This window comes from Porites lutea, chromosome 2, assembly GCF_958299795.1.
Source record: "Porites lutea chromosome 2, jaPorLute2.1, whole genome shotgun sequence".
NCBI lineage: Eukaryota > Metazoa > Cnidaria > Anthozoa > Scleractinia > Poritidae > Porites > Porites lutea.
Window position 1 is genome coordinate 40,467,616 of NC_133202.1, and position 22,979 is coordinate 40,490,594.

General features: G+C 39.8%; 2 protein-coding genes across 2 annotated transcripts in view; both read left to right on the top strand.

Moving 5' to 3' along the window:
• The window catches only part of LOC140926199 (uncharacterized), a 56,406-nt gene extending 41,297 nt beyond the window's left edge, over positions 1–15,109 (top strand). The window contains exons 23-45 of the mRNA XM_073375979.1: positions 546–706; positions 1,156–1,315; positions 1,869–2,001; positions 2,516–2,708; positions 3,188–3,290; positions 3,952–4,065; positions 4,856–5,029; positions 5,444–5,683; positions 6,558–6,689; positions 6,994–7,128; positions 7,593–7,715; positions 8,095–8,220; positions 8,851–9,048; positions 9,688–9,882; positions 10,049–10,291; positions 10,529–10,768; positions 11,065–11,280; positions 12,420–12,485; positions 12,753–12,914; positions 13,016–13,180; positions 13,729–13,854; positions 13,934–14,134; positions 14,976–15,109. Coding sequence (XP_073232080.1) covers positions 546–706; positions 1,156–1,315; positions 1,869–2,001; positions 2,516–2,708; positions 3,188–3,290; positions 3,952–4,065; positions 4,856–5,029; positions 5,444–5,683; positions 6,558–6,689; positions 6,994–7,128; positions 7,593–7,715; positions 8,095–8,220; positions 8,851–9,048; positions 9,688–9,882; positions 10,049–10,291; positions 10,529–10,768; positions 11,065–11,280; positions 12,420–12,485; positions 12,753–12,914; positions 13,016–13,180; positions 13,729–13,854; positions 13,934–14,134; positions 14,976–14,983 — 3,614 coding nt within the window. The 3' untranslated portion in view covers positions 14,984–15,109. The remainder of the gene's footprint in view (positions 1–545; positions 707–1,155; positions 1,316–1,868; positions 2,002–2,515; positions 2,709–3,187; positions 3,291–3,951; positions 4,066–4,855; positions 5,030–5,443; positions 5,684–6,557; positions 6,690–6,993; positions 7,129–7,592; positions 7,716–8,094; positions 8,221–8,850; positions 9,049–9,687; positions 9,883–10,048; positions 10,292–10,528; positions 10,769–11,064; positions 11,281–12,419; positions 12,486–12,752; positions 12,915–13,015; positions 13,181–13,728; positions 13,855–13,933; positions 14,135–14,975) is intronic.
• A 2,601-nt stretch (positions 15,110–17,710) lies between these two features.
• Positions 17,711–22,095, top strand: LOC140926200 (uncharacterized). The gene is made up of 5 exons (XM_073375981.1): positions 17,711–17,806; positions 18,091–18,227; positions 18,529–19,617; positions 19,960–20,953; positions 21,206–22,095. Exons 3-5 carry the CDS (start codon positions 18,577–18,579, stop codon positions 22,093–22,095), a joined length of 2,925 nt encoding a protein of 974 aa, XP_073232082.1. The 5' UTR covers positions 17,711–17,806; positions 18,091–18,227; positions 18,529–18,576.
• Positions 22,096–22,979: the final 884 nt, after the last annotated feature.

Here is a 22,979-nt window from a genome sequence, read left to right on the forward strand (position 1 = left end):
ATGATGAGATATTTTCGATTTGGTGAAAAGTCAATTGCGATGGCAATAGGGCCCTTATAAAGTAGAGATTTTTATTAAAATTCGCCAAAGGTCTGGCAAAAAGTCATGTTCATTGGCAAAAATGGCCCCATGAAAAGTGGCGATTCCAAAGGCCCCTTTTTGCTCTGTAATGTGAATATTTGCCAAGCCCGTAGGGAAATTCTTCCCTTTTGCCTTTGCATGCATTTTTGAACGTAAGTAGAAACGATACACGTTAAATAAAGAGTTACTGAGATAACTTTTGAGTCAGTTAAGTTTTTTTAAAATAAGATAACTAAGAGAGTTTACAGCTGTTGGTCTGTGGCTGCATATCAACACAGGGCCTCTTTCTGATTCAAAATATTGATATTGAAGCAAGCCAGATAAACGCAAAGCGGCAAAGACCTGTTAGGTGGCTTCAAATATTTTTAGAAGTAAAATAGCAGTGAATAAGGTGATACTAAGGTTGATCATAGGATCCAGGACCATTGCCGACTTATGCACTCTTTTATTATTTCATTATAAAGAATACTTCTTGATCGAAAATCAACAGTCAGCGACAGACCACAGATACGGCCCTTGCCTTTACGTAGACTCAAAAGCAGACGATGCCCTCATCAAAGTAACGGGTTGCAATGAAACGGACGAAAGGCAACGCTGGACGTACACACAAAAAGGACAAATTATGGTAGTAGCAGGCCTTTCTATTTCAAGAGGCTCACGGGAGTTTTAATTAGAGCTTAACTTATATATACCATTCAGTATTAATTGTTTTATGTTTTTTTCGTGTTCCAAATTATGATTCCTTAATTAATATCTTGTCAACAGAAAATATGTTCTTGACGAGTAATGGTCTGGCCGAGTCAGTACCTTGCAAAACGAAACCCTATTACAATCCTAGTTAGCCCCGTCCGGATCATGTAAATGTTTTCCTAGCCATCTTTTCTCTCATACAGAAGCTCAAGTTACATTTTTTTTAATTAATCCAGGGTCCAATGACATGCTTAAATCGTGGAGCGTAAGAATAGTAAACACTCGGTCCACTTGATTGAAAAAAAAAACAATTTTCAGATGTCTTCCTACAGCCACCGTTTGAAGTTACAGTCCTAATAATAACAAAATTTTGTTGCATTTTAGAACTCCTACTCAAACTTGTGTATCGATACGAGTGGGTATAATAGGGGTTCAAGGCTAAAGCAGAGCAGATGTGATCCGAGACAAGATGATCAGAACTTCCAGTGTGATTTGGTAGTAAGGTCCATCAAAAGGAGAAGGGTTAACCAGTGCTGGACAGTAGGTAAGTTAATTTTTTCCAAGAAGCAACAATTAATGAACGATTATAGTATTTTGCATGGTTATTTCTTTCATTTTCCCTCTTTAGACTCAATACTTCATTCAGTTTAGCAAGAGCTTATTTTAATAAGGTCGCAGACCGAGTAGAGTGGTTTGTTGGGGGCTCGTTTGTTCAAAACTTTTGCCCAGCTGTTCACCAGCAGGAGTGATTCTTGTTAGGCTCAAACTCAATACCGAATGGTTCACACCTTTCTGTTGGGATTTATTCTTGTTTCTTTATTTTTTTTTTTTTACTTCAAGTGGTTGATAGTACACCTAACAAAAATCTCGTGAGTCATGCTATGATCTTAACCTTTTTTCTCACCTGGCCTTGGTTGGTCAAAGGCTGGATAGCCTTATTCACCGGATAAATCTCTGTCCAGTGGATAGGGCAATTAGTTTCCTCAATACTTATCCGCTGGATAGTGATTTCTCTGGTGGATAGCACTATCCAATGTTTGAAAAACCGGGCCCTGACCTACAAAACGCACCCTAAAGCGCATTTTTAATGATTTCAGGTAAAACCAGTGTGAATGGTCCAGGTTCGTTAGTTCACCTTGGCTCCTTGAAATGCATCCATCCAGTCGGAGGAGGGTACAAAATACTTGAAGGAATTAAACTAGTTCTATATGCCGATTGCAGTTCAAGTCGGTGAGTACATTACAGTATACATGTAAGTCAGCGGTTTAGAGCAGTTTTAAGAAAGGCCTCGATAGAAGCGCCCTGTCCTCCATATCTCTGTAAACCATGAGTAGAAAAGGGAGACAAATACACGTGATGGAAGAAGCATTTTGCTTCAAATCAAACACGAGAAAAATTGTTTTATTTAGATTGTCCATTGTTATGAAGAAAAGGACGATATATAGCATTAAAATGATATGAACTAGGGATATCGCGTATGAATGAAACAATTGTCCTATCAGCAATTCTTGCAGTTGCAAAGAAAATTTAGACAAATAACACTGTCTACAAATAAAGAACTTTCGAGTGGAAGTACAGGAGAAAAGAGTATGATGAAGTGAATTAAGAAAGTCGTTAGGGAAATAACAGTCATGATAAAACTGCTAAGACAATAACCAGACACTAGATCCAAAGTGTCGAACATGATCAATCTATGCCGTTGAAGATATAAAGCTTTGAACATCTTTTCCCTTTGCATTACCAGACTAGAATTCAAAATAGAGAACGGTTATTTAATGCACACGAAGAGTGGAAAATGTGTGCGGCCAGAGGGACCAGTCGCTGAAGGTGTTGCACTTGGTTTGTACTCGTCATGTGGCGGTCATCAGTTTAGTTTCACTACTGGAGGATCACTGCAGCACATGGGAAGCAAAAAATGCGTCAATACTCAATCAGGGGTAAGACATTGGCTAAATTCGTTAACCCTCCTAGGTACCTTAGATTGAAAAGTTTAATTTAAATCAATGAACAAACACTTAAATGTGCGCATTGAAATGGTTAAATGCTTAAGAGAATTGTCTACATTTATGCTTTCAAAGAACTAGAAGCATAAAAGCACATTGCGGGATAAAAGAGAAAAATAAATCGATGTCAGCATTAAGTTGATATGTTTTCTTTATTTTCCCCTGGCTTTTTGTTAATGCTGAAGGCGAATAACATCAGAATAATTAACGTTTTCGTGTTTATATGAATGTACTAACGCTTAAAGCTAAATGTCCATTTAGCTTTTAAGTGTTAACGTCAACTAAACTTGGTTTAAGTGATTTCTTTTCTTTAACCCAACATTTAAGATAGCCTCTATAGATAGTAACCTCGTGTCCTATGCACCTAACAGGCTGGCCAGATAAACGTATTGTTGTTCTTTGAATTTTATTAGGCAATGCTACCAGCGAACAACGAACAGATAGTCCTGAGTAGCAAATGTGAAAATACTGACTTTTCGGTCTTCAAGCAACACCTGAAATTTAACTTTATACCAAGTAAGATACTGGAACAAACTCTTAGCTTGAATTAATGTCGGAAGAAGCTTTCCAACTACTTTATTGTAACCTTTTCAGGGACAGTAGCAGTACACCTAGCCCATAACCTATTATTATCCCCTGGGTATGTGGAAACGAGTGTGTTCAAATGGCGTGCAAAAATGGACCTACAGTTACAGATGCCGCCGACTGGTTAACTCAGTTGTTTAATTCTTTAAGCCCTAAGATTGATCAGGATGAAATTACTCCTTATAATATCAATGCTTTAGAAAAAAAATGGTCATGAGAATTAAGGACATGATGAGGGAAGAAGAATCTCATTTTTGATATTAAGGTTTAAAGGGTAAAGTACCAGATTTTGGAGGATCCAACAATCTCCGGCTGTGACCACCCTTAGTGTATATTTCCAAGCAACAAATAGGAGTCCTGTTCTGTTGTGTTAGCCTTACCATGCAAACGTGATTATAGCGTGATTGGTCTTTATGTGAAATACTAAATTCCAAAATGTACATTTTAATCAAAGTAAAGAACGTGTGTTGAATGTAAGAAAAATACAATAGAAACTGCTTTCTTTTGAGACATTTTATACTGTGTTGACGCGACTGTCCTGCTGACTTACCGCGTCAGCTCATATTTGTGTTTTTTTAATATTTATCCGCAGCCTTTCCTTTCGTACAACTGGACATGTGCACTCACTTTGACGATGCAAGACTCGATCAGAGATTTGAAGTGGTCGATGAAACTGCCGCCAGCATTTGCTCCAAGTTTTACAAAAGTAATTCCTCATAATAATGTATCATAATTCGTACATTCGGCGTTGCACAAAAAACGATAACATTGCTTTCATCCACTGACCATTTAACACTGAAAAGAGGGTTAACTTATTTTTTCACGAAACAATTTCACGTTACAAATTTAACATTCACAAGTTACTTTGCAATAAAAATTCGTTTCGCATTTGTTTCTAATCCCTGTCCTCTCCTCTTGCTGTTGAAGGGTGCTTCCCCATAAAAATACCGGGGAAAATCGTCGTACCTTGACATTTGTGGAATGGTACCATTTTTGATGTTTTAGTCTAAAAAGACCACCATTAGGACTGCCATGGTACCTTTTACGAGCCATCAAGGGTGTCAAGGCATTCACCAGTGAGATCTCTTTGTTACTTGACCGGTTTTAAGTGAATTTGAGCCACGATCCCAAAGCTACCTTGTATACGGTATATTCCTACGACCCGACAGATTTCGTGTATTCAAAGTTGATTACATAGGGTAGTGTTGAAAGCGCTGAAAGGTAACGGCACCGTGGCTTGTGAATTTAAGTCCTCCACCACTGTGGCACTGTTTCGTGACCCACAGGCGAACCCTTGGTTCTTTTAACTTCCTCTTCCCACTGCATTCTGTTTTCCTCATCCTCGGGTGTAGACTTACGAGCACAAATTAAGAGTTATAAAAAGCTCTTAGAAGTTTTTTTCAGGTAAAAGGAGGAAACTGGCAAAAAATATATAATATAATTCTATATTTAAATTATTTAGTGTGTTAGTGAGAATTTTTTTATACCATTTACAGATCTTGCTTTAGGGAAGACAACAGAGCAATCCAGTACTGATTTCAACGGATTTAGCAGAAGGGCTGTAGATGAAAACTTAGGCCCTTTTTTTAACAGTAAATCCTGCACGCACACCAAGAAAGAACAGAATCCATGGTGGAGGGTTGACCTTGGAAGAGAGTACATTGTCACAGGTACGTAAAGAAAATCAAAAAATGATATTTCTATGGCTAAATTTGGCCAGGTGACAGACTGGCCAACGGACCAGTTACTGTTTTCATGATCACTTTCCTGCTATTAAAAGGGAATGAATGGGGCTCTCTGCTCCCATATGAGGTCAGTAACCCAATCCCACTATCCTAGTCCCCACTATCAGGCCCACTTGACCGGCCCTTTGGAAAAACCAGTGTTGTTTCCATTCAACCTCATAAGAAAGGTTATGAGTGTTCGACAGGGAACGAACCCGCTAACTCCTGGTCATCTGCCAGTTTTGGTGGTTTTCAACTGTGCCTGTTGAAACACCACTACAAGAACATTTCAATGAGTGCCAGCACTTTATCGTATTTATCTGCGTATAGGTTGTGAGTGACTGCTTTCCTGTCTTGCAGATGTGCAGATCGTAAATCGTTATAAACATTATGAGAGACTCAAAAATTTTGAAGTAAGGGTTGGTGCAAACAAGAATAACTTGCAGAATCCCACATGTTCGGACCGTGTTCGGTCTGTTGGCCAAGGAGCTCTTGTGACTCTTCAGTGTGCCCCGCCAATCCCAGGGCGATATGTGTCGGTGCAGATGTTTGGTGAAGAAATTTTGTCAATGTGTGATGTAATGGTTTACTCTAGAGTAGGTGAGTGACAGCTAAATTTCCAAGTGCCGCTTTTCTATTTATTTGTTTTACCGTATGGCACGAAATTTTTGCGATTTTTGTAATTTTTCCAGTGATCCGCAAAAATAAGTTCCCGCAAATAAAAATTACTGCGGACATTTTTTTCCCGCAAAAATTTACTCCAGAGTAAATACAGTATATAAAAATACAGTTGTACGAAATCGTGTCTGTTCAATTACAACTTGTGTCTTTCGTTCTGAAACAAAGCGGTATACAATGAAATACTGGTCGTAGAGTACGTATAAATCTCCAGAGAGTGATGTACATGTAAGCAACATATAAGGGACTGTAACCTGAAAGGTTCGAAACCGTAGTTATGCTCTCAGTCATACTCTTTTGAATAGTCTCAGCAGGATATATTCTCATACAAGGTTCCACTGGATTACAGAAGTATGAAATCTACCATTCTCAGTACACGAAGTTTATCCTTAAGTCCGCCATGTTGGATGGCGTCACTGGCATTTAGGAGCGCCATTTACATATGTATGCCACCCAGACGACATAACAAGCTATCTATTTAGGGTAGAAACTTTTCAAAAAATGGTTTCGTAACGAAAACGCTGGGGGGGGGGGATTACCACAGTGGGGTTGACTTTGTATAGTCGTCCGAGGGCTGATATACAGTCGAATCTACGCCTAAAGGATAACTTCCGTAATTAGACATTTACATGGTTCTAGCAAAATAGACAACAGAAACTGCCTTTTTAACGTTTTAAGTCCAAGGATGTTCGCTTACGGAAGATACAACTGCATAATTCATTAGCTAGACGTGCAATCTCCTTCTTTGACGGTGACGATAGTTCAGACTCAATTCGTATGCTTCCCCTTGATACAGGTTCCTTAGCTGATCTGTGCCAACTTGATAATGGCGGTTGTGAACAGGTTTGTTATAACCTGTGTAACCTGAAAGTCCAATGTGGTTGTTGGCCTGGCTATACTCTCGCCTATGATGGCAAAACGTGTATTGGTGAGTGGCAATCTGCTTAGACGCTATCTTTGTCTACTTTCGTTGCCGATAAAAACCTTCTCAAAAGAAAGCGATCTCAAAAAAATTTTAAAAAGCGACCACTTTTATTTTAAGTATTTGTCTTGTCTCTTCCCCATAATGTTTGTTTCGCTCTATTTTGTTTTGCTTAGCGATGGGACAACAAATATTACATTTTTTTCTGCCCAGTATGTCGTAAAACAATCCAGTCAATAGTTTAAAAGCAGTGGAGAACTAGGGATTTCTTACTTGCTGTACTAACTACCGACTTCTCATTTTCATTTAGACAAAGATGAATGCAAAGTTAACAATGGCGGCTGCGATTACACACGCGGCATGTGCATCAATACTCCGGGAAGTTTTCACTGCGCATGTAATCAGGGTTATGAACTTAAAGAGAACAGTGAATTCGAGTGTGAAGGTAAGCAATGGTAGAAAGAGGGAGAAAACACGTTAGGGGAAAGACTCCATTAGAAACTAGGGCAAAATTGGCACATGTTATAACTAACGAGCAACATTTTGAGTAAACATAGTTGGAAAGAAAGGGGTTTAAATGGCATTTTTAACCAAAAAAAAAAAGATAAACGCTAAGTGCAAAGCTATCGCAATGGTTAACTCAATAACTAGCAGACAAGAGACTGGTGAGATTCAAGTTATTAGTCGTAAATTTTTGTTTAGTTTCAGTAAATGTGTACAGTAACTATCTGCCAATGGTTCTTTTATGACTGATTCGTTAACATTGTTTTTAGACAACCCTACTCCGGTATTGTGCAGGAAATTTTACACTGGTATATTACACAACCACTAAAATTATGAATGAATCTCTCTCTTACTAGTCAAACAACATTCGAAACTAATGATTTTTATACCCATTTCCTTTGAAAGATTTTAACGAATGTAACCTGAATAACGCCGGATGTGAACACGTGTGTAATAACACTGGAGGAAGTTTCAACTGTGATTGTAGATCCGGCTTTCAGCTTAAGGCGGACAAGAGAGGCTGTGAAGGTAAGATCGAAATACTGCACAATCCTTGGTCAGGCGTTATAGTCCAGTGATGACTACTTCGTGTCCCGAGAGTCTCTTGTTGTCGCCTCTTTGCACCGTATCCTGTTTCTCAAGGCGAACATTTGGAAATATAGTATTTCAGTTTGCTACCTTACTTCAAAAGCATTCACGCAATTGAAAGCGACAACTTCTAAGTGGCCTTACCGTCCTTTGACACATTTTAATTAGCTCTCGAGCAGTGTTCAGTAGTGATATGCTGTCTGTCAGATAAGTAAACTCCTCAAAGTAACTTTTCTCGCGCGCTTTGACTTTTTTAACCGTGGCGATCCTATCAGTGACGATTTCTAAGCTAATTACCAGGTTTTGATTCTTCACTAAGATATCAACGAATGTGCCAAAGCAGATAAAGGCGGCTGTGAACACACGTGTACCAACCACGAAGGCGGATATTACTGCTCCTGTAATGCCGGTTATCGACTCATGGAAGATGGCAAAGGATGTGAAGGTACAGTACCCGACAAAAAGGACCTTTGTTGCTTAAGCTTGGATTTGAGTTGTTAGTAGTACAGTGGGGGTGTAACATAAAAGACGCCATTAGCTACTGACTGCGGAAAAATCGTTGAATGTTTTCTTTGACAATGATCATAAATCTAAAACGCTTTCAAATCCTGTGCCGCTTAAAATCAGTGAATCCATTTGGCGTAAGTTTAATTCATGGCCCCATAAGGTCACCTAGGTTAATGAAAAGAGACTCCTTCCCATCTTTTTCAGACGTCATCTAGGTAATGTTTTCACCGCAATTTAATAAGATTACATCCTAAAAAAAGGAGGACATTTTCAACCTTTCGTGGGACAAGACAGTCTCTCACCACGAAGCCGTACAAAGCCTCTCTTGTCTCCTCTTCTCTTTTCTTTTACACCCCAGTCTTCAAAGATTTGTCCTTGCAAGAAAAGCACGGTTTACAAAATAGACTAAGGGAAGTTCATTGATGAAACGCCCTCACGTGTAGAAGACGTAAAACGTTCATTAAGGGCCGGAGTTGTGTAAAGAAAAAAATGCAAAAGTCTGGTATATTTAATTTGGTTGACAGGTTTTACACGTTTATTTTTAATTTGAATAATCATTGAATTTTAGAGATTTACTGTCCCGCTCTGGAAGTTCCTTTCCGTGGCCTCGTCGCTCCTGCGAGCTGCACTGATGACAGAGCAAACATCCGACGTAACACTGTTTGTTCATATGGTTGCGAGTCTGGACATTACATTGCAGGCGGGGATAACTCACTTGTCTGTCAAATCAACGGACTTTGGAACGGCAACGTACCTTATTGTAAACGTACGTGTCTTTGTTATAACTTGTAAACACATGGGGCCATGATTCATATCAGTGAAAGACAAGTGATATGAGTTAAATTCAAAATCGACGCCTAGAGGGATACAAGGCTCTTTGACCTTCTGCACGGACTTATTTTACTGTCAGATGCGCACTTTTATCAGAGACCTTAAGATTTACAGGCGAGAACGACTTTTCAAAAACGTATTCTCTTAACCAGACACCCCATGAAGTTTTATTGTACTTTTTTTCCATCAAAAACGTTAGCACTGTTATCGTTATTGAAGAAGGTTAAGCCCTCTCCTGATCACAAAGTGAGAAAACTTCTAACATTTGATAATTTGTTTTCACCACTGCGACATGCTCGCAAAAACTCCGGTAGTGAAATGACGTCAGCTATCACGTTTTCCCGCCAAAATGACGCTGGTTCAAGTCTAAGCAATGCTCAGTATTAAGAATATCTCGTACTCGTAGTGGTCCTCGTCTCAGAAACCAATTTCCAAAATGCATCAGTTTGTAATCTTATGTTACTATATGCCGTAGAAAGTTAATGATAAGGAATAGTTGTGTGGATCTATAATACATATCTTGTAGCAGGCTAAAGCTAGGTATAAATATTTCCTGTCACTATTCTGTTATTAGCGGTTGTTTGTCCCAAGTTATCCGTTCCTAACCACGGAGGAGTGGTTCCAGCATCTTGCTCCAAAAAGGACGTTGAGTACGGCACACGATGCGTCTTCTATTGTGATAATGGATATGCATTGAGTGGACCTAGGTACACCGCATGTCAGAATGACACAAACTGGAGCGAGATAGCGCCACTGTCTTGCGTGAGAGGTAAGAACAAATTCTTTATTTGCCTGCGATTCCGAAAAAAATACGTCATCATTGCAAATACCTGTGATCTGTGACAGTATCATTATCATAGCTGTTGCTTATATTGTTGTTTTTTCTTTTCTTGATACCTATTTCTAAGACTTGTCTATTTCTTTCAACTTTCCAGTGTACACGGAGCCCTGGATCGTGTGCCCAATGGACAGAGTAGAGGAACTTCAGCCAGAAACTTCAACAGTGGTCCTTGGGTTCAAGTGGCAGCTTCCACGAACTAACCTGAGAAACGTATCGGTGTCTCCTAGCAACTTCAATGAGAATTACCCCTTCTCAGTTGGAAGACACCGTATCACGTGGACGGGAATCAGTGACAAAGGAACACAAAAGAGTTGCAGCTTCTATGTCATTGTAAATGGTGAGGAAGATGATTGAAAGTATTTGTTGCCTGTTTCTTTTGGTATAGACTGAAATAAAATAAGCGTGCTTTAGGAATTTAGGCCTTATTCGGAAAATCTTTATGATAACTTCTACCATCTATACCATACTTTATTTGATACACCTTTAGAAGTACTCGAGTCTTTCGGAGAGGGGGGGGGGGCTACATCTCGTTTGCATTATTATCTGTGATTAAGGTATCTGTCTCTTCGACTAGATGTGACCCCTCCCTTGGTCAAGAACTGCCCTTCAAGCATCACCGAACGCACCAACTCACTACAAAAGAACATTACATGGACACCACCAACATTTATCGACAACGTGGGCGTGGTGAGCGTACTGTCTAATCGCCAGCCTGGATTCACCATGGATACTTACACGTCATTAACAGTAAAATACACGGTTTCAGATGCTGCTGGAAACGTTGGGTACTGCACATTCAACATCACGCTAGAAGGTACACCGGTAACCCTGGCTTACTGTCAGAGCTATCAAATACCGACCTGCTCAACACTTAAAAATACTTGTATAACATGCCGATGAAGGGTTTATTTCAAAATATGATTAGCCTTTGGGATTGTCTTCTAGGTCATCACAAGGTTGGCCTTGCAATTTTCTGTGTGTTCTAGAAAAGGAAGGGGGAGGGCGCATATGCACCGTTTATCGTACCCACTGTTGCTTTACCCTGCCGAAATAGCGCCGCACATTTTACTATGCCTCTTTTTTTTATTCTTTGTTTGTATTCTATTGCAGGAACAAAATGCCCCACAATACCAAATCCAAAGAATGGTATAGCGTCACAGTTTGGCTTTTTCCTGCAGTTGAGGTGTAATTCTGGTTACTTCTTTAACCCACAACCACCAGGATATACGGGCTTGTTTGTGAATCCATCTTATAGATGTCAAGATAATAAATGGACTGCTATGTTTTCTCCAAACGCAGTTTTGTCGGGAAAATTGGATTGTATGAGTAAGTTATTGTTTGGATGTTCTTTATAATTGATGGGCTCCTTACGCACTGGTGGAGGGTAGGCCTGGGTGTAGGAATAAGGCCTAACTGGAAAGATTACTTAAATGATCTTACTGATGTAAGACTTATTGGCTTCCAAAATATAGACAAATTTAAAGTGGCTGTCATTTGGACACGTAAAGGCAGCTCTTTCGCCAAATACAAAGTCACTACAAGCATTCCGTGTCACCAGAAACTCATCAGGGGTTGAAACGTGTAACTCGCTCGGATTTTGAATAAAAATTTTCAACAAACGGCTTCTCTGTCTATTGTTTTGAGTTTGTTCATTCATAAAATTAGCTCAAAACACGATCGTGACTACAGAATCCAAGCTGAAATTAAGCTTGATGCTTCTCACATTCATTACACGAATAACTTTTTGCGAAGATGTCAGGTTCAGGTTTTGGACACTTTTCGATCTGCAGCTAATGAATTCTATTCGAAAATATTTTTACTGTTTATTCTAGACTTTTTAAAAGCCTATTTGCAGTATAAGTTTACTGTTCAGAGGGTCAACGAGGCATCGTTTTTTGAAGTGACAACTTCAAGAAGTCGCGAGGACGTCTATGGGTTTCATAATGTTACGTTTGGCCTGGGTGTTAAGTCAATAATATCCTGCTCAGTATTTCGGTAAGATTCCTGGTTTTAACCTTTCAAAGCTTTCTCGGCTTTTGGGAGTTTTTCTCCCGTTTGACAGCCATTATTTTAAGCGGGCGCGGGAACGTGAAGTAAAATTACGTCACGTTGTTTACGAAGTTTGATTGGTTAGTTATCTTTTCTTCTCGTTCCAAATATGGTACTTTCGAAACCGAATAATCACGAGCATCGGACAAAGCAAACATACAAGAGTTACACGTTTCAACCCCTAATGAGTTTCTGGTGTCACTTAAATCTTATTTTTTGTCAATTTTATGACTTAGCCATAGTAACGGCGTTAGTAGTATAAAGGCGACGTTTTAATCCCCTTTTTTGCGGAGGATTCGTATTAGGGAAATTTTTCAACAAGTCTAAACCTTGACCAAAACAGTGTAATTTGATTAAAAATAAATTTAAGCTTATGTCCTACAGAAAACCATTGTATTTGAATGCTTCCTTTTCAGAGTACATTCTCTACAATGGCGCTCTTTGCCCAGCCGGTTCAATTGCTGTGGATAATCAAGTTTGTCGTAAGTAAAGCTTAATTATATTCCCATAAAGATCCGCGCAAATACCCTCTGGCGTGAGATTATGTATAGCTGATTCAGTAAAGGTTGCTATGGCATTAAGAATTGGGTACCAGTAAGCTATTGTTTGGTGGTCACTCAGGCAAATCATTGCATTGTTCGGTATGGCCAAATGCACAAATACCCAATTGCCAATGCCAAATGCCCAAAGCAACCTTGATTATAAGCCATGTACTTTAATGATGAGTTGTTGTTTCTTTCTTTTTTTAGTAAATTGTCCTCCTGGAACGTACAGCGACAGCTTGACTAACACGTGCAAGGACTGCAACATTGGGTTCTATCAAGACGAGGAAGGGAAATCAGAATGCCAACCATGCCCAAAGAACCACTCCACTGCCATTACCGGATCCAAAACCAGCTCTGACTGTCAACGTAAGAAAATTGTCTGGAATTTCCAGTGTATATCCTATTCATGAATATAATCTGTTTTGTCAGCTATTAATAAAGATGGATTTTTTTTTATTGTGTTATAGCTATATGCCTAGCAGGAACCTACTCGACAAACAATGGTGTTAGTCCTTGTAGGAAATGCCCTCTTGATACCTACCAAGATACTGAACAAATGACCAGCTGTAAAGCATGTCCTGCTGGAACCGACACCAAATACGAAGGCAGTACTTCCATTGACGACTGTGCGGGTGAGTATATGGGGTCAGGAATAACAAACTGTGGATAAAAAGGTGAACATTGAGGGATCTTGGGTCGGGATCAGATCTAGACATCACAATCCATTAAACAAAGATCAGTCTTACAGAAAGCTATGGGTCCGTGAGCAAATATCGTAAGTTCATGATTATCAAGAAGCTCGGGTCTACCAAATACGAATTATTTTTAAGGTGTCAGTAATTTAAAAAAAAAAAAAACTTAAGGAAACAAGCACAGCTTATTGACCAGACACTAAGAGGTCTGAGGCAGCTCTTACTTATACTGTAGCAATGCTTGGCTTGGGTCACCGAAAAAAGCTAGAACTTTATCTGTTACAGATCGCCCTGCATGGTCTCAAGACACGTTCACTTATCATTTGCTTTTATTCCACCCACGTTTAACTTTAAATATCTTCCTTTTTGCTCTATTTTATATGTATCACTTAGTTGCCTCATTCTTGGTTCAGCGTAGTATCTGTCTTCCAAACGTCTGTGGGAGAGGTCGTCTCGCAGTAAATCTATCTTCTCTTGATACTTTGCAGGCCCCCTTAGTATCAGCGAAACGGTGCCCGATTCTGACTTCACAGTAACTGAGGATGAAACCATCTCCATCTTGTGCAACGTTGAAGGAAGCCCTACACCGACCGCTACCTGGAGCAAAATAAGCGGTAAGCATTTGCATTTAAGAGTCTTAAACTAAACGCCTTCTAACCTTTCTGTCACTAATTTGCCATTCTAAAATTGTAGGCCTACTCCCCGAGAACCGTGTTACAATTAAAAACGTTTATGACCTGGATGCTAAGCTGTCGGGTGTTGAACTAATCATTTCTGGAGCTGTTGCTAGTGACGCAGGGACTTACGAGTGTAAAGCTACCAATCCATTTGGCACGGTTACTAAGCAAATGGAGGTTGATGTTTTGGCTGGTACACCTGGCAGCGGAGAGGAAGGTAAACAATTACTTGAAAATTTGGCGAATGTTTTTTAAACATACTTTCAGGCTTTTTACCTGTAGTAGTAGAAGTAGTAGAGAATACTTCTTAGTGACATAAATCCCATCTCTTGTACCTTAGGAACTTTTTTTAGTTAGTTTTAGCCGTCACTCAAAGTCGACAAATTATCATGAGACATTAAGAGAGATTTAGACTCACGTTTGGGCGGCCAACGGCAAACGTGAATTTGTGCCACGTGACCAACTTTTTCCCTTTACTTGTCTTTAACTGTTTTTTACTTCTACATAAAAATAAGTACTTTCACGTTACTTTCATCCATTACTATTGTTTTAGAGTGTTTTCATCTCCTCATTTTCTATTTTGAGAAATTCTCAACTCGGGTCTGCCGTTTTCCGTTTGCCGTAAACCTGACTCTAAATCTCTCTCTATTAAGCAATGTCTAACAAAAACAAAAATTACATAAGTCACATTAGGGTCGTTTATTTTGACCATAGAGACACTAATTATGTTACTATTATGGTATTATTTGTTCCAAAGTATCAAAGAGTTAAACAGCAGTATGCTACTAGTTTCTGAAAAAAGGTGCGCGTATCCCTTAAAAGTTTTTTCCCCTTAGGCAACCACTTGCATCCACTTTTTCCGGTTGTACGTCACCATTTATGCAAACTTAATCTACGATAAATCGCTTATAAGATGCAAGAAGAGAACCTAACCTAAAAAGAATAGCCTACGAGCAAGCACTCTGGGGGGCCACAAAAAAAAAAACACTTTTAATTCAACCGTTAATTTACGCATCCCGCGCCGAGTTGCACTATTTTTGCGTTCCTCATTGTTTCAGGTAACTAAAGTTTGAAGAGGACAACACAGAGGATATAATCATAAGATTGCCACAAGGCAGTGGTGCTTATTTTCTTTTCTCATTTAATCTGTAATTGTAAAGATGGTAGCAGGTTATAATAAACAAATATAAGAAAAAAAACCTTACCAGCTGTTCTCGAGTTTTTATCCATTATCCGGTCCCTCTTCACGATTTTCCAACAACTACATCCCTTCACCATTAAACATAGATCTTTATTGGCAGTTTAAGAGCGGTTTTCTGTAAGGACCGACTAAGGGTATGCAAGATAGAAAAATCCGATTTTCCCAAACTTTGCCAGAAAGAAGGCCTTGGTGAACTGTTTCTAAAAATATAAGTTTCGGGTCGTTTGGGGTTTTACTTATTTTTTTAGCGAATTTTTTAAATTTTGGCCGTTAACGCCGGCTTTAATCACCCCGAAATATGCACTTTTGAAGAAGCTCCCATTAATACCTTGAAACCTTTCATAAAAAGATTAACCAAGCAAATCAAACTATCGTCTTTTCTCAGATTATCGGTGTCGTCAAATGCAAATAAAATGTAAACGTGAAAATTTGACAGATTTTCTAATTTTACACCTTTCAATGGTGATTACAACAACAGTATTTTGGCTAAATTCAAGGCCTAAAAAAGCACTCTGGTACATTGCTTTGACCAACAAAACTATACTACGAGGAAATATTATCATTTCAACTAAACATCGATGAAAAAAAAAATTGGGGTAAATGAAACGGCGAGTTCTGAGCGCGATTTCAAAACAGGTCATTTTATCAATTATGAGTGACCTTTGACCTTTCATATTCATGGAAATAAATGCCATGAGCTCTGACTTTTGTTTGCGTGATGACGTTTTTTTGGCGCTACCAGTTTGTTTTTACTTAGAAATACTTACCTTTTAAATTTTGAGCCATGCAATTAATTTGGAATAGTAAAATTGGAAATTAGAGACAGTTTGCTCAGACATGTCAGTTTTGTCTACCGCCGACTCTGTAGTACCAGTCTATTGATACAACGCAAATGCGGCAACAAATGCGAGGTAAATCAATGTGCGAGGTACTTGACTATGCTTTCTTGGATAGAAAGAACCGCATTCATGGAAGTTCCTGACAAAAATCGCCGAGCGCATATATCACCTGAACGTGCAACATGAACAAGTATTGAATGCCACAGGACACCCAGGATTGGATATGGTCGCGGAGAGGTCGGGACATCTTTGGTAGTTCAATTTTTTTTGTTTTGGACTGATAAAAAAATCTTTTTTCCTGGATTATCGAGTTGTTCTCCGTAAATCGAGAAGAGCCCGCATTCCGAAGAGGCAGCACTGGCTTACTTCTTTGTCTTTAATTGCACCTGTTAATTTGTACAGTGCAGTTTATTCATTGACTTCATTCAGTCATTGTGTACTTGCAAATGGCTTCGTGTGAGTATGGGCAGATTGCAGGAGGAACATGTGGTTCTAGTGTGGACAATCCGGAAAATGTGAAGAGCGTGATCCTCGCCAAGTGTACAAAAGCCGTACAAGGGCATCTACGTTCTTGCAACATTCGAGACGCTAGTTTAGACTCTGAACCAAAGCTGTTGTTGGCACGTGCAGGTACGTAAGGTAGATGTCTGTATTAAACAGGCCATCGTTAAAAAAAAAAAAAAAAAGAAAAAATAGATGCATAATTTAAAGAAAGGAAAATAAACGCCTCCCAATCTTTTTACATCAAGAAGAATCGGTATGAGACTAAAACTAAATGTAATTTAGCTGCATCGTGATCTGCCTTCAGACTGTTTTTATATTTTGAAAGGTGTCCGCAAATTTATCGAAACATCACTAGTTTTCCTACGTCTGCAGCCTGTAGATTCTAATTATTGTCCATAATTTACACACTAAATAAAACTGGACGATGTTCAAGGTTTAGTTACAAGGGTAACGCGGAAAATGACTTGAAAGGAAGGCTTAATGAAGCGTGACGCTCAGCACCTGCTTTGATTGTTTAATGTCGTGTACTTCTCATTTTACTGCATTTCATATACAATTTTTACCCCGTTAATTAAGGGCCATGATTGCAACTTACAACGCTAAAATATTTTTAGACATATTCCTAAAACACATAGCGTGTTATTCAAGAATGAATTTTACTGACAAAGATATGAGTGATAATTAACCCGTGCAGTAGCCGACTTAATCAAATTAAGATCAATATCAGAACATCTGAGCTGAGCCAAAACGCAAAAGTAAAAGCCTCCGTGTTTCTCAGCGAACACGCAAAATTTAAACTTATTCCTGATCATTAATACTTCAGTGCGTTGAGAAGTTTATTTAAAAAAAATTATTAATATTGCCTACATTTATAAACCATCTCAGATTTATCGCGAGCATTACAGCCTTGTTTGTTTCACAGGAACTTTAAAAAAGAGAGGAACAAAAACTGCTTTTGGGATGACTGGACGTCCAAAGAAAAATTAAAAATAAATCTTTTGATTTATCTTTTGGTGCATAAATTAACGATAAACGTGGAAGAAGCGAATAAAATGTGAATGACGCTGTGATATATACGCTAAAAATTGTTAAGGAAAAGGCACCTTACAACCTTTTTTTATCTTTGAAGGGATTTTTGAGTTAAACGAAAGTCACCTTGAACTAACAATATGCCCAAGACATCGAGACAAATTTGGCATTAGATGGCGTTCAAGTAAGAGGATATGCACTGCTCCCAATGAATGGTCATCGCATGGAACTTTAGTGTCAGGGGAGAGAGGAATATCGTCTCTACATTCCAAGCTACTCTACCAGCAAACCCAAGTGTTGCTTCCTGTAGGCTCCCGTGAGTGTTAAACCTGTAGTGATATTTTACAACATTGCCGGGTTTAGAGCGTAAAAAAATGGCAGTTTCAATTTCCTCCACTGCCATTTTTTGTTTTTTTTAAATTCATAATCGGATATACCCCCGCCCCCTAAAGTCTTTAAATCAAGAAACGTGTTACCGAACAGTTTCAACACATAGCTGCAACATTTCAAAAACTAAGAGCATCATGAGCAAAAACAGAAGCTATAAGAGTTTGGCACAGATTTTCTGAGTAATGTTCTGCAATCCATTATTTTTTCCAGAAATCTGCAAGCAATGCAGGAGAAAGTTGGAAGAAGCATCACAGTTATTAGTATTTCCCAGCTCAGAATCGACCACAGAAGCTTTAGGATCTAACGTAGACAAACCGGAAGAGCGGATATCACAAAATATCGCACAGGTAGATAGAGCTATATTGTATAGCTATGGCATGAACATAACAGATTATAACCTTGTCCGAGTGGCTTTTAATAGTTTAGTGAGGTTCAGCCAAAGGCGAGTTTTCCTCCCCTTCCCTTTTGATGACCCCAGCCTCCTTGCATACTACTCCTTTATATCATGTATTGATGCGAGAACACTTACATATCATTGCAGTGGTGATATGTACGCCGTTAAAAAAAGTCATTCGCTCTACAGCGGCGACATCGAGTTTATATATTTTTCTGCGCTAACTAGTTCATTTTCCTTTCTAACGCGTACAGAGAGAAGATGTGGAGAGTGAAGAAGTTGAAGACAACGTTAGCCAGTCAATGCACCAGCTGACCTTAAGAGACGAATACTCTCATCCACAGCTTGACGAATCAGGACACTACTCCGAGATCGACACTAGCCTGTATCAAACGGACTCTCAAGCGAGCAGCAGCAGCGAGAGTTCTAACGGCGATGATCCACAAATTAGTAGTCAAGTAACAAGACGTTCTCTGTTGAACGATTTCTTACGTTCATGTAACGCTCATACAGTCGGGACATACAAAAAGCGATGGGAGGCAGCCAGCGAACGTACTAGAGCAAGCCATGTGTCAAAGGCGAAGTCAGTTATTGTTTCTGGCCTTAACGTTATTGCTCCAGGAGACGCAGGCTACCTCTGGGAGGCCGTGAAAAAATCTGGCTCAGTCGAGAAGGTACTTGGCATCGGTGAACGACAAGAAGACCGAAAATATCTAAAGGCACTGGCGGAGTCTTACCAAAACGCATCTACCTGGGAAACAAGGCGTCAGATATTATCAATCATGGCAGACCTGATAACGTTTAAGCGTATCCTAAACTACATTCCAGGGATCACCAAATACCGGTTCAAAATAGCAAGACAGCACTCTCTTCAATATGGGCGGGGTGCCTTGCCAGCCCGAGCAAAAAGTCCTAGGATGAGAGTAGAAAATAAACAGTTGGATCACTTTTTGACTTACATAACTAGCCCGCACGTGATCCAGGATCTTCCTTTTGGGCAGCGATATCTCCGCCTATCTTCTGGAAAGATACTAGAAACCCCAAATGTCATTAGGGCGATGATCCCTAACAGGCTAGTAAAGCAGTACCAGGCTTATTGCGAGGAGACGAATTTCACTCCATTCAGCCCAACAACGATGTTAAGAGTCCTGTCTGCCTGCGGGGCGACCGTAAGGAAGTCCTTGCAAGGGCTCGACTACATTGCTTCGGATGGCGCGAAAGGGTTTGAAGCTTTGTGTGGAATAGTGGACCAACTTAAAGAGAGAGGTCTGGACAGAGAGACTGCCAAAAAATGGAAAGTGTCTCTGAGGGAAGGCAAGCAGTATCTGAAGGCTGATTATAAGGTATCAGATACGATTTAAAACATGGTTAACTGAAAGTAAACCGGAATATATAACGAACTGCCACGAGACTGGCAAAATGGCAAAATCTGTTAACTTTGTCGTGAGGCTTTAATTAAATCAGGTGGGTTCTTTTCCAAACTAATTATACAATTGTTGGGCAAGAGAACACCGTTCTCTATACTGGCGACCGTCTTCGCCTTGCTAGGTGTGTACTTTATTCTGCCAAAGATTCATATTTTCTAATTGCTTTAACCAAACTTGGCAAAAATATTGCGCGTACAATAGATGAAAGCTCAGAAACTTCAAACGGTCACTAAATTTACTACTTTGTCTTTTTTGAAGGTTCATGTATCCGAGTCCTCCTCGGTTGCAGACCATTGCAGCGGATACGCTCTCAGCGATAGTAAGGACGATGAACTAAGATCCCAATGCTCTCATAATCATGACATTCAGTGTTCACAGTGTGAAAGTCTCAGTAATGTTCTTTTTTCAATTAAAACATTCTTGACTGAGTCAACGTTTGTACCTGAAGAACTAGAAGACGTCTTGTACACGCATAGTCATGCAGTCCAGGCAATCCACTCCTGGAAAGCACATCAACTCAGGTGTGTCAGGCAAGATACAGCAAGGACGGCGTGCTTGAGCGCTTTAGATGAGACCTCTGTACTCATAACACAAGATTGGGCTATGAAGTTTTTACCGCTCAAATATAGAGAAAACCAATCAGATTGGTACGGGAAACGAGGAATATCGTGGCATATAAGTGTCATCGCAAGAAAAATGAGAGGGCTTTTAGAAAGTCAGTCCTTCGTCCACATAGTTGAGAATACATCACAAGACAGCTCAGTTGTAGTGCGAATTATTGAGCACACCTTAAGGTCGCTGAAAGAGGAGAATCCTAGAATCAACAGAGCATTTCTACGGCAAGATAACGCGGGATGTTATCACAGTTCTGCTATAATAGCATCATGCACCCTAATGAAGGCAAACACTGGGATAGACGTTTGCAGAGTAGATTTCAGTGACCCTCAAGGAGGCAAGGGGGCTTGTGACCGAAAAGCCGCGACTATCAAGGCCCATGTCCGCAGGTATGTAAATGAGGGCCACGACGTGCAAAATGCTGAACAGCTTCAAACAGCTATCCTGTCTAATGGAGGTGTCACCGGGGTTCGCGTTACTGTTGTTAATGCTGCCGTTTCCGCCTGTGAACTGCCTCAAGTAAAACTCGATGGTATCAGCACATTAAACAACTTTGAGTACTGCAAAGACAAGTTGACAGTTTGGAGAGCTTTCAACGTCGGAAATGGAAGGGAGATCAGCCAAACGAAAGTTCAAGGTAAAAAAAATATACGGGCATAGTGATATATAAATGTACTGTATTGGAGTGTTGCAAATACTCACTGACTTAGTCAGCTAATAATTACGGATAACGGGCAATATTAACAGAGTATAAGAGAGTCTATACTAATGGCTACTATAGACAACTCAGTCAGTTGTGTACATGATAAATTAACAAACCTTTAAAAGACGCGAAAAACGTTTCATCTGAAATTAAAAAAGACTTCCATTTCAATGTTCGCTTTTTTAGTTGCTGATGTCTTACAAAGCTGCAAATTTACTTGCCGATTTTCCCCTGGTGACTTTGTAAAAGCATCCAAGGAAGCCTCAAAGAAACCAAGACCCAATGAAACGATGGCAGTAGAAGAAACGAAAGACGCTTGTGTCTTGTTCTCCTGCCCAAATGAAGGTTGCATCAAGGTATACGAGAGATACTCGAGTCTCGAAAGGCATATGTCGTTTGGCAAATGCGAGTTGATTCCGGAGAAAGAGACTTTGCTGGACAGGGCTAAATTAACGTACCACGCTATCCTTCAGGACGATATTGGCATTGCAAAAGTATTTGAAGGAAGGGAAACGGAGAAGAAGCACGGTGTCAGTTTACCTGAGGGTTGGGCATTGAAAACTGCAAAGAAGTCGTCACGGTTTAACGAATCACAAAGAAAGTACCTGGAGGAAAAATTTGAGCTTGGACAGCAAACAGGCCACAAACAAAACCCTGAGAAAGTGGCGAGAGATATGCGTTTTGCGAAAAAAACAGATGGTTCGAGGCTGTTTTCGAGTGATGAGTTTCTTACCTCGCAGCAGATACAGTCTTTCTTTTCAAGATTATCGTGCAAGTTGCGTCACGCTGTAGAGGCTAGCGACTCAGATTTACAAGCTTCTCAGGATGAACAAGAGTTTTGCGACACCCGCCAGGCTGTGTTAGAGGAAGTACAGCTAGAACATCCCATCGCTTATGACAACCTAAACCTTTGCGAATTGACCAAGAAAGGTAACATGAAAACACTCAGCATTGCAATGCTGAAGAACATATGCGAGTATTTTGATATCTGCACGGAAGAATTTAACCCAAGGCGCAAGGCAGAGTACCTTGCCGCGTTGGGGGATCTAGTAAAAGGGTGCGGCTGTAACGCCTAAGAGTCAAATTACTCTTAACAGTTTGGATAACAGTTGTCAGGAGGGGCCGCATCTCGTTTTTCTAGATGGTTGGAAAAAAAATGTCCCACCTGGTTTATTTTAGCTGGTCAGATTCATCACGTATAAAAAAGCTTCAGTTCCAGTTTTTTTATGTACACACTGACCTCTTTCTAAACTTGTACCTACTGGTGACCTCATACTTTTGCGCATTCCTAATTTTGCGCAATCCCCCCTCCCCCCTTCGCTCCGCGGACCGTGTCGTCGGATCTTAAAATCTATTGTTTTGTTCGAAAATAATTGTATTATTACAATTACTACTTCTAAGCAAAGCGATAACTTGACTCGTATTATAATCACTTAAACTGACGATGTTTATACGTAGAATTAACGGGAAGCGTTATGATCGTATAAGACTAAGAGCAGATGTGAGAGAAACATTGTTAATTTAACGAGCGCTTCCTAAATCTGCGCTCATCTACCCGATGTTAGATTTTCCCTTAATTCTTACAGGATTTTGCTGACAACGAAAGAAAAGAATCGATCCATACAAGTTTTGTTTAATTTGTCTTTGTGGGTCCGTAACCCGGGGGTTACTCGACCAATACTAGGGTATATGTGAGCCGCTGAGGATTTGAAACCCTGACCCTGTTTAGGAGAAACAAATTGCAAAATACATACTCTGTTTATGATATACCCTGTTTAGAACAGAGAGTTCAAAAACCATACCCGGTCCAGCGGCACATATAAGGGAGTACCCCCGGGGTCCGTTATTCCTGCGCGTCGTTTTTACCTTGAGTCTCAGAGACTTTACCCAGCACTATTCAGGGTAAGTACGATTATTTAGGAATTATCCTAACACTTAAGTATCTATTATAGAAATATCC